General features: G+C 40.0%; 2 protein-coding genes across 3 annotated transcripts; both read left to right on the top strand.

Annotated features, from left to right (window-relative positions):
- The first annotated feature begins 1298 nt into the window (after window positions 1-1298).
- Window positions 1299-8163, top strand: prkar2b (protein kinase, cAMP-dependent, regulatory, type II, beta). Its single transcript, XM_006782591.3, has 11 exons — window positions 1299-1861; window positions 2925-2960; window positions 4014-4066; window positions 4152-4235; window positions 4521-4627; window positions 4772-4925; window positions 6095-6196; window positions 6286-6360; window positions 6462-6530; window positions 6619-6754; window positions 6872-8163. Exons 1-11 carry the CDS (start codon window positions 1597-1599, stop codon window positions 7003-7005), a joined length of 1215 nt encoding a protein of 404 aa, XP_006782654.1. The 5' UTR covers window positions 1299-1596; the 3' UTR covers window positions 7006-8163.
- Window positions 8164-8565: 402 nt separating this feature from the next.
- On the top strand, window positions 8566-16440 carry hbp1 (HMG-box transcription factor 1). 2 transcript variants are annotated; one of them, XM_006782592.2, is made up of 11 exons: window positions 8566-8609; window positions 9999-10162; window positions 10254-10431; window positions 10768-10888; window positions 11021-11135; window positions 11566-11684; window positions 12422-12578; window positions 12725-12869; window positions 13062-13349; window positions 15267-15408; window positions 15545-16440. In XM_006782592.2, exons 2-11 carry the CDS (start codon window positions 10024-10026, stop codon window positions 15560-15562), a joined length of 1422 nt encoding a protein of 473 aa, XP_006782655.1. In that variant the 5' UTR covers window positions 8566-8609; window positions 9999-10023; the 3' UTR covers window positions 15563-16440. The 2 variants fall into 2 exon arrangements, with proteins under 2 accessions (XP_006782655.1, XP_035770828.1); XM_035914935.2 differs by having other exon boundaries at window positions 8601-8624.
- Window positions 16441-16691: the final 251 nt, after the last annotated feature.

Below are 16691 nucleotides of genomic sequence, written 5' to 3'. Positions count from 1 at the left end.
TAATAAAGGGTGACAGATATGGGCCACAGCAGGGGGAGGGGTGTCATAGTGGAGCCACAGCGGAATGATAACCATGGCAGATAATAGCTGTGCTCCTTTAGCACAATTATTATCTGTTTCCTCAAGTGGTTCCCTCAAACTAAACTTCTCTCTGCTTGAAGCCTTGAAATTCCAACACAATATGAGAAGGGATCTTTTGGGGGGGATTTCTCACACTGTAGTAGTAGTGCCACCACATGCCATGACTAAAACTCACCTGAGGTCACCCAACCTCAGCAAGTGGGCAGACTTCCCACTTGCTCTGCATTCCAGTTTAACCCTTACCCCCTTGTTTTGCTCAACTTCCCCTTGTTCTGCTAAGCTCTTTGGATTAGCTGTTTGACAGAATGTAGTTTTGCAGGCTTGTGAACTCGTGTCACTCCTACAAATGTTTCTGGTATGAGAAAGTGTCAACCAAATTTGAACTCATATAATGGATATACATTTTTGTGGCTCAGTCATACTGTAACCCACAGAAGAGCATAATCAGTTCATCTCTTGATAGATGCCCATATGAAGTCTATGATTAATGGCCTTTAGTTTAAGACCTAGACTTATTTTTTCTTTGTCTGAGCCGTTTTTCTAATGTACTTAATGTTCAGCTACACAAGTCCGTGATATCACGGGGGGACGTTTGATTCTGAAATGAAACTTCATTCTGGCGTGGTCAAAGTGTTCTGACAGGTCCCATGACATTAAAATATCCAGCACATGTATTATTATTTTCTCCCTAAGAAATGAGCCTCCAAACTCTCTAAACTATCATAAACGATCTTTTCTTATTAGCTCCTTTAAAAAGAAGAAAGCCTAAATAAAAATACAGAACGAATCTTTATTGATTTGTAGGTCTTTACAGAGGTCTTAGGTTTTAATGTTTACCTGTTTAAATATGAATTACATGTGGCAAAACAAACAAATAAACAAAAAATTGTACATTTCCCTCAGATTCAGTGTTTATCATTGCATGGCAGTACCTTTTTGTCTCTAGCCTTGCTATGTCTGCTGGTGTTGTTTTTTTCTTTTTAAATAATATGCGATGTTGTCCTTCTTATTTAATCATATTTTTAATCGTTTAGGGTAAGTATGAGCGAACAACCACGGCAAACATACATGCCAGACCGCAGGATATTTGATCTAATCTCTGTTAGTGAAAAATCGATCTATGACTGAAAGAGCCTTCCCCAGGGCTTCTCTTTCCCATCATTTGTATTTTGCGACTGACTGCAGTTTCTGCGCCGCTGCTGCTCATACGCAATCTCTGGATAGGTGGTTGCCATGGATTCCTGGGTCACATGCGTGGGTTTCCTAGCCAGAAGCAGCAGAAGATGTTCGGACCAAAAATCCACAGCCATTTTCATTCAAGAAAAAGAGAGGATCCGCTGTGGAGGGCTTGCTGAGCGGGTGGTCTGACTACACACCCGTCTGCTGATTTCGGCATCTTTAAAAAAAAAAGCCAACCAAAAAACACGACGGGAAGAAAACCTGATCTGGGTGCTTTTGAATCACTGAAATTCGCAGCAAACCGGTTTTGTCCACATCCATAGACTGATAACAGGAATGAGTATAGAAATTCCTGAAGGACTGACGGAGCTGTTACAGAGCTTTACCGTGGAAGTGTTGAGGAATCAGCCCAGGGACTTGCTCGAGTTTGCGCTACAGTATTTCACCCAGCTTAAGGAGAACGAGACCAAAGAGGCCTCATTTGGCAATGACCAAAATTCGGCCCCGAGACTTGGGAAAGCGGTCAATTTCATTGACGAAGCCATGCAGATCGATTCGGAAAACGGAGAGGAGGACGACGACGATGACGAGGAATTCATAGGTGGGCTAACACACTCACCGTGCGTGTTTCTGTCATGGGGGGATGCTGAACTTGACTCGAGATGCTTTGCTTTGAATTGTGAGCATGGATGGATGGATGGATGGCCGCATCGCGGCTGTTCTGTGGGAGAGAATGAAAAACCACATCGAGCTCGCTGATGCTGTCGCCATACATTTACAACGGCTCTGTCATTTGCTATATATGGTCACCGAGGCTCAATGCTGGTTCACGAACGTGTTATGCTCTTCACGTTTCTGCTCAGAGAATAGCACCTGCACACTGCGGCTTCTTTTGCTTTATAAATAATTATGATAGTAATAAAAACATCTGGACCGTTTAAATGTTTTCTGTCTCAGGTGCAGGCCCGGTGGGCCTCCCCTTCATATGTACCAAAAAAAAGACAAAGCTTGTAAAACATAAAGGCCTACAGCTTCAGCTGTTATATAGATGCAGGCAGTACACAATGTGCTGTCGACAGGCCTACATTTCCTGAAGTATTTAACACAGTGACTGCTGCCAGAGTGTAATGAGGTGCAGCCAGAAGCAACCCAGAGCTCTGACACAGCATCCCAATGAGTGGTGGCTTCTGCAAGACTGGCTGCAATGGTTACATAAGGAGAAATGCCTCGCATGCAGTTGTTAAACGTCTGTGTTTTGGGTCATTGTTGTGCCCCTCCAACCAACCAACCAACCAACCACCATTAATGCCTCCCATATTTCAATGAGATTCCCCGGTCAGCACTGGCTGGCAGGCCATTAATGGATGAGACCTATCTAATGTATATTTCATACTGACCTATTGTGTAGCAGCTTGGCACTGTTTTTCTCATTTAAATTTGATTCAAAGGCTAAAATCCACTTCAAAGCAGCTGTCCCCCATTCAGCTTTTACTCAGATGAATATAGACCCTAATGAGAACGCTCCACTTGTGCTGTAGATGTCGAAATACAACAGCCTCAAACCTTCCTAGCAATAACAGTTTGTGATGGATGGATATCTTTTATGGTGAAATCTAACATGCTTTTTTAAAAAACACAGATATCTTTCTTTTTCTTTTCTCCAGCCCCTGTGATAAACAGATTCATCCGAAGAGCATCAGGTGAGTTACCATCTTCCTGTTGTGTCAAGGAGGGAAACTCTGGACAGTGTCTGAGCTGAAAACATTAAATAAAGCCTTCTGTGACACATGACTAGCCAGGCTGCGTCAGATTGGTTTCAATACAAGTGATACTTAAGTATTTTTCCATCTGTCTTTTGTTACCGTCTTCCACTTATTGTAATAGTGTTGATTTGTTACAGCTTGTGAAGCCACTTTGTCTCGAACCCGTCAGTGAGTAATGTAGCAATAGTAAAGTTGCGGCTTCACATAACTTTGTGTTTGGATAGCTGCTTGGTTTGCCTTTCTGAATGGAAAGAATTATTTATTAATAACTTGGGTATTTACCTTACCTCTTATCACTTCAGACGGGGATCGCACATCTTTTACTTAGCAAACCGTAAATCTTGCACATGAAATGAAAACAGATTCAATTAAGTTGACATTAAGCTGGTCACTTACCATATTCCACGTCAGCCTGTGTCAAGTTGAATGTTTTTTTTATACCACTACCCCATCTTTCTGTTAACATATAGGAAGGAAATGTGGTAAGAGTGCTGTCATCCATCACCGCATATTCCTGTACTCAAGATGAGAAAAGTTGTTTTTATTGAAAGATTTATTGCCTGAACTGGTCCTGAATCATCCCTGGAATTTGCCTTTTTTGTTTGACTGGGATGAAGTCTGTGCCGTGGGCCACCTGAAGATGAACATTTGTTTTTCAGATGTTATGTAAGGTGTCGTTATTCATCTAAAAGTTCATTTAAAGAAAAAGTGAAGCTTTTTCAAATAAAGACCTGGTAGACAGTTCCACTGGAAGTGAGCTCTCAGAGACCCTAGAGACGCCGGTATACTTCAGCATTATAATTCACGGAGGGGAAGAAACAAGCAATTAATAAGGGATCAATTAACAATTTTATTTACAAACACCTTTGACATCTACTGTCGCTAATAGCAAGAAAACTGCCCCAGAGTCGAAAACACTATATGGACAAAATAACTGCTGCTCATCAATAAGAGAAATGTAAATGTGATTTGTGTGTTTGTGTCATGCAGTGTGTGCTGAAGCATTCAATCCTGATGACGATGATGAGGATAAAGAGCCAAGGGTAAACTGCATCCATCCAGTGATTTTTTTTTTTTTTCACAATTGGTTTAACTGTTCAGAGGTTATAAGTGTGATTTATGTTTTAGGTCACTTACCCCAAAACTGACGAGCAGAGACAGAGACTACAGGAAGCATGTAGGGACATTCTTCTGTTCAAGAATTTGGATCCAGTGAGTGGATTATTCCATAAGCTCTTCTCTGGTTTGTGCCCTGCCATATCCTAAATTAAACAAAAGGAAACATGGCCCAAGGCCAGTTAACTTTTTCTTTTTTTTTTTTTTTTTTTCTGCATGCTCAGTACACCGTGCCTAATATTTTTTAGAGATAGTTATTTATTTATTTGTTTTGGAAGCTCGAAAACAAACTGAGTGCATTCTGCGTGATTCTTTCACTGTCTGACTGCTGTCCCCCCCCCCCCCCCCCCCCCCCCCACACACACCCACACACCATGACAGGAACAGATGTCTCAGGTGCTGGATGCCATGTTCGAGAAGTTCTGCACGGAAGGGGAACATATCATTGATCAAGATGATGACGGGGACAACTTCTACGTTATCGAAAGGTGGGTTTAACTTACTCGTGAATTTCAAATCGCATCATAGTTGGTTATTTAACTTGAAAAAGTGAACACAGTTGCTAAATAATTGCTGAAATCATTGTTTTGTGCTAACTAAAGATATTTTCCCCCCGCTGTCTTTCCATTCAGTGGCACGTTTAACATTTTCGTGAAGGTTGATGGCACGGAAAAGTTGGTGGGCTGCTATGACAACCGAGGCAGCTTTGGAGAACTGGCGCTGATGTACAACACCCCCAGGGCGGCCACAATAATCGCCACTTCACCTGGAGCCCTTTGGTGCCTAGTGAGTAAACCATTACACCACACCCCCCTGCACAGTTGGATCCTTAATCGTTTTTTTATAGCATGCTGTGCTGTCAGCTGTCATGATTTAAGTAAACGGGGAGTTTATCTGCGACGGTGTGGAAACCATCATTAGGTGAACACAAATTAAGGCGAAAGCAGCTGTTTTACCTCCAGGCTCTGTTCGTTTTATTGTTACATTTCAGCATGGATGCTATTTTACTTAAGGAAAACTGGCAAAACATCCAGCTAAGTATCCAGTCGCAGTCTGACTTATTTCTGAGAAGCTGCTGTTTATTAGTGACTATGAGAGCCATCGCTGAACTGCGGGTAACGTCTCAGTGCAGCTGGGTAGGTTGCGGTCATGTCCTATGCTGACCTGAGGACTTGTCGGTTGTTTTTATTCGAGTCTCTAATCTCAAACAGGAAGCCCCTTTTGACCACCAATTGGTTTAGGTCAGGGAGGAAGAGTGCTGCCAAAAAAATGCATCCAGTCAAACAGTCGACCCTTTATTTATGGCCCTTGTTCATTTTGTAAACAAGCGATAGGATGTGAACTTGAAGTGGGTCCAACTTTAGCAACCTTTAAACCACGAGGTTCCAGCCTTGCTTACGCCTTTGGGTGAGGGAAAAAGGTTTGTCAGCTATAGGGCGCCCTCTGCAGTCACATATGTTTCCTGCAGCACAGTATGTTACTGCAAGCTTTGTTGACCATGCTGTCTGTGATATTATTCCTTTCTTTGTGTTCAGGCTTGGTGTCCTTTCATTCATTTCATTCACATAATGACACATGGATGATGCTGTTTCTTTTCTTAAATTCAAACTATAAGTGCACACTATTGTTTTATGTGAGCTATTTGATGAACAAACATAAGATAGATAAGATACCTCTTTATTGTCATTGCACAGTCATACCTGGTGCAATAGTATAACAAATTTGGAAACTGTCCCACGTCGGCACTGCACACAACACAACACGAGATCAGTCTGGACTTCTTGGTTGGGGATTTTTCATCATTATGTTTATTAGGGTTAGGGTTATTTTTATTACTGTATAGCACTATTATGAATAATATTTTATAATGTGCGAATTGTTAGTTTTTATCTAACCCCAGGGTCAGTGCCATCAGAAATTGTGTTTAATGAAACCTTATTTTAAATCTGTTTCAGGATCGTCTGACATTCAGGAGGATCATAGTGAAAAACAATGCCAAGAAGAGGAAGCTGTATGAGGCATTCATTGAAACGCTACCCCTGCTTACATCTTTAGAGGTCAAGATTAACATTGTCCTGCAGCATTTACACAGTGTACTACATATTTACAGTAAAACATTTGCAAACCAAATATGTTTCATGCACAGATGTCAGAGAGAATGAAGGTAGTTGACGTGCTATCCACCAGGGTGTACAGCGACTCGCAGCAGATCATTGCTCAGGTGAATAATGTCTTCGTACAATCTGCTTTTATTGGACATTTTAAAAAAATTCTACATGTTTTTGTGCTCCTTTGCAATTGCTGTGTTGATTTTTGTCATAGGGTGATTTAGCGGATTGCTTCTACATTGTCGAATCTGGCCAGGTTAGAATCACTATGAAGAGAAGTCGGGTAAGTTTGCACCGCCACCCTTTAGACAAGCCTCTGATTAAAAAAAATCTCTGGAAACTTAGAGTACGCATTTCTTTTTCTCTGCTAGACAAAAACAGACCAAGAAGAAGAGGAGGTGGACATCGCTACATGCTCCAGGGGCCAGTATTTTGGGGAGCTTGCTCTCGTCACAAACAAACCCAGAGCTGCATCTGCCTATGCTGTGGGGAGTGTCAAATGCTTGGGTAAATTTTGTGCTCGCGCCAAAGATGCACATCTCCCAGTAAAACACATATTATTTTGTACCATCCTTTTCAAATTCACCTCCAAGTCCTGACTGTATCTGTTTTCTTCTTTATCAGTCATGGATGTTCAAGCCTTTGAGAGATTGCTAGGCCCATGCATGGACATCATGAAGAGAAACATTGCTAACTATGAGGAGCAGCTGGTGACCCTGTTTGGAAGTAGCCCTGAAATTGAGCAACAGACTGCATGAAGCGACTGCAGTGGACTGTAAATGGGTGGATGGAAAAAGGCTTGTAACCAGTTAAACAGATTTTCTTACAAGAAATGTGAATATCCACCTACATAAACCATTTGAGCGTCAGATATATAAAACACACGTTGTCGGAAGGTTATGGCCGAAAAGTAAAGCCAAAGCAGAGTTGCTTAAAGCTTGTTTAAATTACATTTTCCACAACACTCACCTTGAAAAAAAAAATGTAAGTGTGCATTTTACTTGTTGGTGTTGGGTGCATTACTTGTTTGTAATTTGAACATTTTTTTTAACTTTCACATTTTCTCCACAGTGTTATAGCCACACGTACAATATTATATATATCGTTTGTAAATTTCTAAACATTGCGTGTCAAAGTCAAAAGCCAAAGCTGATTTCTTACTGGATAAGTGCGAGCAAACGTCACATGTACAAAAGGGCCCAAACCTGAGAAAGGGTAAACAGTTTGTAAAGGATAAAATCTTTGACATTTTGATTATGAAAAAACAAAAAAACTTGGCAGTATCCTAAAATTTCTATAAAAACACATTCCTGTTTAGCATAAGATGGAGTCCCTGGAATACATGCTCATAAACCACGTATCACTGTTGCTAAGTGTTTGTGGCCGTTAGCCGAGTACTATGCTCTTTCTTTTTTCAAAAAAGCAAAGTTCAGAGAGATAGCTGATAGTTTTGTAACAACACAACACATTGCTGTATAATTTTAAAACTGAGTATTTGCTGTTATTATAATAGGCCCACTTTAAACTTCATAAGTTGCCCAACAAGACAGTAGTCATTACAGGCAACATCTTAAGGCAACTCATTTTTCTGTGTTTCAATGTAAAATTTAGGTAATACTGTTTTTGCATAGGTGAAACATACATTATTATGACATCCATATTTGCTGTCTACCTCTGCCAACAACTTCTACAGTTTTACGCTCAACAGGAATCTAAAGTGGGTCCTCTCTCTTACTTCTTCTCTCTCTTTTTAAAGTAACTGAGGTCTTCTGTATTTTGTCTGCAGCTTACATGGTTTAACTGGTTAAACATGCAGATTTTATCCCCCACCCTTCCCCGTAGGACTGGTCATTTTTGAAGGCATAACCACAATATTGGCTAAAAGTACTGTATGTTTCACTTTTCATGTCAATAAAGAATTCTTTTTTTTGTATTTGTGCTTCCGGTTAGTATTTGTTAAAAGAATGAAAGAGTCAGTTTCTTACTGACCCACTCATTCTTCATGGCAGACCCCATATCTTCTACGAGATTATTTCGTTACGAAAAAGAGAATTTAATGTTTAAAACGATGTGTCCATGTAATTCTTGCTGTAACTGCAACACTGCAGATAAAAAATAGTATTGTTCCTGTTATTGCCAATCAGCTGTTACTGGCTAGTAACAGGCGTGTACTTTTATCCAATGAGAGGATAAACAACAAACTACGGGACACCTCTCCTATTTTTCTCAAACATATCAACCAATAGAATATCCGAATTCCTCTTGTTGACGTTGTTGCGCACCAATGGGGAGCTTCCTCTGGAGCCATTCAATCCCTCCCCTCGAGTGAATGCCACAGAGTTACTTGATGTCGACAGCTCTGGTAAGTGGGAAGTTGGTGAGTTTTTTCGAAGAAATAAACGGTTGAAAGTAATTTTTAACTCGGTCCACGTGAGACTCGTGTCTTGCCAATTATTGTATAATGTTTAAGCGAGGTTGTCACGCGTTAATTTGACGTCGACTGAAAGATTGAGATCGACAGTGGGGCTTTTTTTTTTCTCCGTTGTGACGCTCGTTGTTTTTGTTGCAAGAAACCCATCCGACAGCAGTTGTTTGTATTAAAACAAGTCTTCAAATTAGTAGAATATGCTTTGAATAGTGTGAAAATGCCGTCAAAAGGCTTCTATAGGTTTTCGTGTCATTCATTTTGAACGGGGCAAAGATGTTGCGTCATGCCTCAACTTGTTGACATTCTTTTGTTTACAGTGTTAGACCCCAGAGCTTCGAGGTTTGAGCGAAGGAAAGTACTGCTGCATTTAAATGTTGGAGAAAGAGCAGGCCGAGCCCCCAACCGTCTTTTTCGACAATATAAGACTGTTGAAGCGTTTTCTGAACGGTATTATGTTGTTCGTGTATCCTTGCTTACGAAGTCGAAACAACGGTGTCTCCGAACCTGCGGCCTTTGATCGGTTGGCAGACCGTTAGTGTTCATCAGTTTTTCATTTAAATGTGTTAAATTCAGGAAGTCACGCTCACCTTTATATTTTAACGATTTTCTTAACGATTTTTCATACATTGATTGATTAACACAATATAAATTCCCAATAAGAATGATATTTTTTACTTTGTCATTGACACTCACATACTTTTGTTTTCAAAATCGATGTTTTCCACCGTCTGTAAGACACTTTTTAAGACGAATTTCTGGTATTTTTCGCGTTCGCTGCGCAGTTATGAATGAATGAGCTCTGGTACGCATGCGTCAAACCCTTTTAAGTTTATAAACAAGGCCTCCACGCAGGGAGTCACATGACTATTCACAGAGGTTTGCTGTGTCGATTCTGAGACAAAGGAGTCCCCAAAGGCTTTGTGCCTTTTCCGTAATATTGATGTCATACGTGATATGCAATGATTCAGTACTAACTGTGGTGTTTTTGTTTTGCTGTGGTGATGATCTTTGATAGCTCATGGGTGTTACAGTCGTGTTTTTCTTTCAGTTGATTATTCTTTCAAACCATATTACCATAAAAAAACAAACAAACGCAGACATACATACAATTTTATAACCGCAAAGACTTTATTTTGATTTAGTTCATTTCAGTTCAATGGAGCTCAATTTTTATTTATATAGTTATATATAGTGCAAAATTACAACAACAGTTGCCTCAAGGACTTCAAGTGCAACTGGTTATTGCACAGCCCTGATTCAGATGTCAGCAGTAGTTCCATTTTGCTTATGATAGCTCTAACTTTGTCTTTTGCCCAAAACCAGATGATGTGTCAGAGTATGACGATGGATGCTGAGTAAGCTGGACAGTAGCCCGTTTTTTATTTTGAAAAAGAGGAAACCGAACATCTTGAAAATGGACGAGTCGTTCGATCCGCTCAAGTGTAATGAGGACCTGCCTTCCTCTCCTGGGTGCCACATGGAGTATGGTAAAACTAGCCAAAAAGAATGTGCAGTCTGCCGTTAAGCAAACCGAACCCTTCAGATATGCGTATGAAAAGTACTGAATTCTCTCCTTAGACGACATGCCAGAGCTGCAGGAGGTGGAGGAGGACCAGAGGTCTCCGAGGTTATTTCAAGTTGGAGCAGTGTCTCACCAGGAGCTCAGCTGCTCCCCTAGCACCAACTGGCTTGCCGAGTTGGCCAACATAGCCACCAGTCCTCAGAGCCCTCTACTGAAGGACGCCCCACACATAAGGTTTGTAGATGTTTAAGGAATGCCTGCATGTGTGATGTAAACACAGAGACACCTTTACACATGTAGTAACAGTACACCCCAGTACACCTGGGGGTAATTTCACAAGATTAAGAGTAGCAGTTTAGCAGAACAACAGCAAAAATAGCCCCTAAAATTGTGCAGATTTTTAACTGCAGTTGGGGCATGCAACATTACAACCAGGACTGAGCAAAATCTGTTTTAATTACAAAAGAATCACATAAAGCTGCATATAAGTGCATTTGAGTGTGTGACAAATATATTTACTTGCATAACAAACTAACTACTGATGTTTGTGACATTTTCACTGTTTTTCAGATCATCTCCAGTTCACATCTTTGGCAACAGCAATAGTTTACATTCCTATGCCCGGCCCCCGTTAGCCAGTAGTGCACCCAACCCGTCCAGAGGCCACCTCAGGGAGCGCAGGCGTGTCAGGGTAACCTTTCATTTCTAACATTCTCACTCAAAAACCTGATAATCATTCATTCTAACAGACTCAGCATGGATTCTCAACCTGTCTCAATGCTGATATGATTGTAAATTTTTTTTTCTTAATTATCAAAAACAGGCCAGCAGTGAATCAGAGTCTGGGGTTTTCTCAATGTCATCATCGTTTTCTGATGATGAAGACATGGCATGGTCTCACTCTTGGCCCTCCACAGCCTGGCATTGTTTCCTAAAAGGTGCATACATAAGAACACATGACCATATGCATCCATCATTGCATACACACACACACCTAGAAGTCAATTCAGTCACGCATGTTGGAGTTAATGGTGAACGTTTGAAGTACTTGAAACAATTGTCTTGAAAATTCCTCATAGTGTTTGCTTGATATTTAAACATGAATGCAAAATTCACTTTTTTTTTTAAAATGTCATCTCTTGATGAAGGCAGGAAAATCCTTCAAAATGTGCTGAGGACAACTAGAGATTCATTCAGGATGATTTTGTTAACATTTTCTTCCACTAGGATTAGCACAAATTGCAAAGAAGCTCAGTTCTTACCTCTGGTGTCCAAACAGCAGCATTGCATCCAGTTTCTAGCATCCTCTCTGCAACATCAGCACACTTATCCTAATTTGTCATGCTTCATTGTTCTGTTGCTATTCAGGGACTCGTCTGCGCTTCCATCGAGGTCCAAATGTGGAGTGGCAGGAAGCTGATGAACTCGGGGATTCGGATGATGACTCAGATGATGAAAGCATGCCTCCATCCTCATCCTCTTTCAAGGTATGGCAATGTATGGTGCCTTTAGTATGTCTTAAGAATTCTGCTAATCTGACTAGATGAGTAAATCATTGTGGACATTGTGGAATCATTGTGTACTTTATAGAAAGTGACTGACAGTAAATTTGAGTAACTGTGTGCACAAATGAGTCTCAAATGATTTGTAGCAATGGTTGTTTTTATATATATGCGTGTGTTGGTGTAAAGTAATTAACTAATTTATTAGACTATCACCCAAGTAAGGTTTATGCCACAGCTGTCCTAAATTAACAGTATTGGTAATAACTAAAATGATCTTTTATGTTTCTGTAATGGTTGTGTGTACAAACTGTTTAATCAATTTAGTGTCTTTAATCCACAAATTTTCAAATTTCCGGTTTTTGCAAAAGGGAAAATAATATTAAAGCAAATTATTATTTGTTAATTTAAATAAATTTAACTGCATTCCCGAACAGAAAAAACGAGCTTTAGTGGTCAAATATTACGCTTGAGTAATTTCTAAATTCTCCAGAGTGGTGGCTGAAGTTTGGGTATAAAAACATGAATTCAGTTAATTTTAGTTTTTGACAGATTTCTAAAAATATTTGTTTTTTTAAAAAAAAATTTAATTAAAAAAAATGTAATCACAGGTGGTCTATTACATTAAGCACTGTAGGTGTCTTCTCTGGTAGTGAATTTGTCATGCACGTTTTTCCAGTTAATAGAAACATTTCTTATCTGCATTTATGTTTCCTTTACAGAGATATGGCTCTGATGGGCTTAAACTGGTGAACCACGAGGAGACATTATCCTTTGGGCAAGCAGTTCTGAAACTGACCTTTGACCCGGGCTCACAAGATGAAGGCCTGCTAACAGCTGAATGCCGATTGGATCACCCCTTTTTTGTCAAAAACAAAGGTACAAAAACACATGTTCTTTCCTTTTAAATTGATCTTTGCTGTTAGAATCTTCCACTTAAACAATTTGCTGAATCCAATGTATTTAGTTTTTGCATTTCAGTAAACACCTTTCGGGTCAAACTAATATATAATATCCTGTTTCAGGGTGGTCTTCCTTTTATCCAAGCCTTACTGTGGTGCACCATGGGATCCCTTGCTATGAGATGCAGCTGGGTGATGTGTGCCTGCCGCCAAACCACCCAGATGCCATTAACTGTGATGACTCAGTCGTCTTTGACACTTTCAGAAGGTATGCTCTTTAGATGGTCATCAAATTTTTTTGCAGTCGTTTTACATTCACTTGGATATATGATAAGTCAAAGTAGTTGTAAATATTTTCACATGAAACCTGGCTGTTTAGAAATACTGTTTGTGCCACACACCAGAAGAAGGTTCTGGTTATTGATTGGTTAATTGAATTCTTCCTTTCTGTCTCCTGCAGCTATGACTTTACCCCACTAGATTCCTCAGCGGTGTATGTTCTGAGCAGCATGGCTCGTCAACGGAGGGCCTCCTTGTCCAGTGGGGGTGCTGTCAGTCCAGACTGTGATAAACTCGAGCGCTCCAGCTCCCCTCACTCCTCCAGTAGCAAATCGAACAGGAGCCACAACTCAGGGATAGCCAGTGGTGCCACACCTACGAAATGCAAGCGGCCAATGAATGCCTTCATGCTCTTTGCCAAGAAGTACAGGGTGGAGTACACACAGATGTATCCTGGGAAGGACAACAGGTGTGCAAATGTCACTGAAATACAATATACTTACAGATATTCCCTGGGGAGCCCAAACCATGTCTGTTTGTCTTCTATTGTGTGTTTTTTCTATGCACGGCGGATCAAAATCTGTCATTACCTTTCATGATTTTATCAGTTTTGACAAGATCTCCAATAGCAATGGCTAAAATGCAGCACCAAACCATGACAGAGTCTCCACCATACTTTACAGGTGGCTGTAGACACTCTACGTTTTACCTCTTCTGTGCATATTGACGAAGATTTGAACCAGAACCTTTACATTTGGATCCATCGGACCTGTTCTTACTGATTTTCACTTTACTTCTACTTCTGATTTGGCATACCTCAGCCTTTCCTCCTTGTTTCCCTTCCTTAATAATGGACTCTTGAGCGCAATTGAGATAACTTCTGATGAGGTTTCATTGAGCAATAGACGGATCAACTTAACAGCCAGAGGTTTGATGCACTTTTTTCAAGGACATGAGTTTCAGATATTATTCATTTGCTCAAGATGGATTTTTTTAAATTTTTATATTCATGACAATTTTTTGTCTTCCGCTTCTCCAGTTTACAAGTTTTTTGAGGTTGCTATTACCAATTTAAAATTGGTTCTATGCTAAGTTGTCTGTATGTCGACATGACACTGATTCACCCCTGGAGTGAGGTGTTTCCTTGTTTTGTTTTTTTTAAATGCTTGAATGAGTCATAGGTGAGCATTAATTGACTTGATAAACCAACCCGCTGTCATGGTTAGATGTTCTTTGGTTAGATTTTTTTAATGATTTGATTTTTATCAGACCTTTTAGTTTGAATTTTTCTGTGACCTTGGATCAAAATGTATCCCTTTGGCTTGTTTGCCAAATTGTTTATTGTAACCCCAGGACAACGGAGGAACATGTGGAACAGTTTCACATGATTCAAAATGCCCACAGCTTTATGGTCGCTTTGTGTCTTCCTTCCCACGCTAACTTCCTCTGGTTCCTGATCTTTCAGCTCATTGTTCTTGATGATACTTGACTGTTTGTCCTACTTTAATATGTTTTTCAGAATAGAAAACTGCTAATTTTCTGATAGAGAATGACTGCAGAGCTAGAAAAGTGTGAATTGACTTAATATGAAAACTATTATTTTTCTGTTAGAGGATGCTAAATGCTTCAAGCTAGAGCTGACAAGCCCAAAGCAACGCATGAAAAGTCCATGATCTAGTGAATGAAGCCTTGTAGTTGAACACAAAGATAATTCCTTATTGGCCACTGTAGCCCTGACAGCAAGGATAAAATAACATTCCAAGAAACCCAAACTTTCCCCCCAAAACAAAACAAAACAGCAGAGCCACTGTGGGTCATGCTTCTGATAGAGAAGCTGTTCATTCAGTGGTGGGTTAGAATTTCTCATATGTAGATAAGATGTAAACAAGTCGTAGTAAACCAGAAGGACTAAAACTCTGTTCTCATTTAGGAACCCAACCCCTGTATGAAGACACACGTCTCCCAGCACATTATAATTAAGGCTTTATTCTCCACCCGCAGATGGCTTACCAGCTTTAATTGTTACAAAGCAATAGTAAAATCAAGTGTAGCTGTTTTTATTTTCTTAGGTCAAAAGTTAGAGTGGACATGAAACATTAGATGTAGATGAGGCTAATCTACACCTTGGGGTTCCACTCTAAAACTCTGTCACAGATTTAACACTGACAGTGACTGACAGCTGACAGTGTTTAGATTAAATTAAATGAATTTTTTTTTTCTAAAGACATTTAGTTTCACTTCTTAATCAAACGTATGCGGGCCGCTTTTCTATATCCTGGACAAAAGGAGCAAACGGGACGGTGTTAAAAGGAAAACAAAGACACATTCTGGCATGTCAAAAATCTGAAAAACTGAATCTCGATTTGTCTCTAACCTTTCGCTCCAGAGCCATTAGTGTCATTCTGGGTGACAAGTGGAAGAAGATGAAGAACGAGGAGAGGAGGATGTACACCATGGAGGCCAAGGCCCTGGCCGAAGAGCAGAAAAGGCTCAATCCAGACTGTTGGAAACGTAAAAGAACCAACTCGGTAAGGACCAAAATCAGATATCACGCACTGATTCCTATTTCACAACCGTTTCCACATTGCACACTGACATTGCATTATGGTTTTAAACATGGGTCCAGTCTGCTGTGTATCTACAACTCCTGTTGTCTTTGCACAGGGTTCCCAGCAGACCTAGATAATCTACCCACATCCCTGGCTGCTGTTGTTTTGGCATGGAGAGGTGCTGGACAGAGTCTGATGGACCGCTTGATGCCTCTTTGCTCTCCTGTATTCTTGAGACTCGACTGTGATGCTGAATTCACTTGCTTTTTATAACCATGAAACATTATAGTGACAAAACAGAGTTATGAGATATATATACAAAGCATTTAATCTAGTCACTAACAGTGCATATATTTTCTTATATCTTTAATGTCAAAAATGGTCTTATTCCTCTGAAATAAGAATTTCAGGTTATTTCATATCCAGTGGTGGGAAAACATGAGAGCCTGTGGTGCTATGCTTCAGTCAAAAAAAAAAGACAAAAGGGGGAATTTCAGATAACTTTTTCAAAACTGTTCATATTGATATTTTTAATATTCAGTATATTGCACAGATAGATAATCTATTAAAACATTTTGTATTACAGTATACAGCATATTCTGCCGCTGAACTATGGCGAACAGTTTGTGATTACTGCCCTGCAAGTCTTTAGGTCGTTTTTGCCCGACCACCCGGTCACATGATGACAGGGCTTTCTGCATGTGGTGGTGGGTTTATACTCAGTCATAAAGCACTTCAGGCTTTCACTGTAAGTGTTTATTTCTTCTGCACTTTATATAAATATGTAATCTAATCCTATACAGCCATTGTATACAGGGGGAAACTGTTTGTATAATACAGCTCGTCTCTTGACAGTTAGCCATTTGACACAATCGTGGCCCAGCAGCCATGCTCTGCTTTCAGGTTTCTCTTCAATTTTAAATGCTTTTGTTCATAATGTACAGGTTTTACAGCACCAACAACCTCTTGCACAAAATATCCTTGTATCATATTATAAATAATTTTTTAAAATTCTCTCCAGCTGTGTGTTTCTTTGATGATTGGCTTTAAGTGTGAATATATTTTTGACGTGTTTATAGCTTGTTCTGGTAATCCTTTGAGTAATTATCAGTTTCCTACATGAGCAAGTTTTAAAAGCTCTTAATATTCACTGAGCTGAAAGTCCAACTGGGAAAGACTGACAATTTCATCACAGGTTAATGCAGTTTAATCTTTTGTTTGTCTACCACACCAAAGCCACCATGTACAAAGTTGTAAGTGTG

This window comes from Neolamprologus brichardi, chromosome 7 (assembly GCF_056152115.1).
Source record: "Neolamprologus brichardi isolate AB-2024 chromosome 7, ASM5615211v1, whole genome shotgun sequence".
NCBI classification, from domain to species: Eukaryota; Metazoa; Chordata; class Actinopteri; order Cichliformes; family Cichlidae; genus Neolamprologus; species Neolamprologus brichardi.
This window is presented reverse-complemented; position numbering and strand designations above follow the sequence as displayed.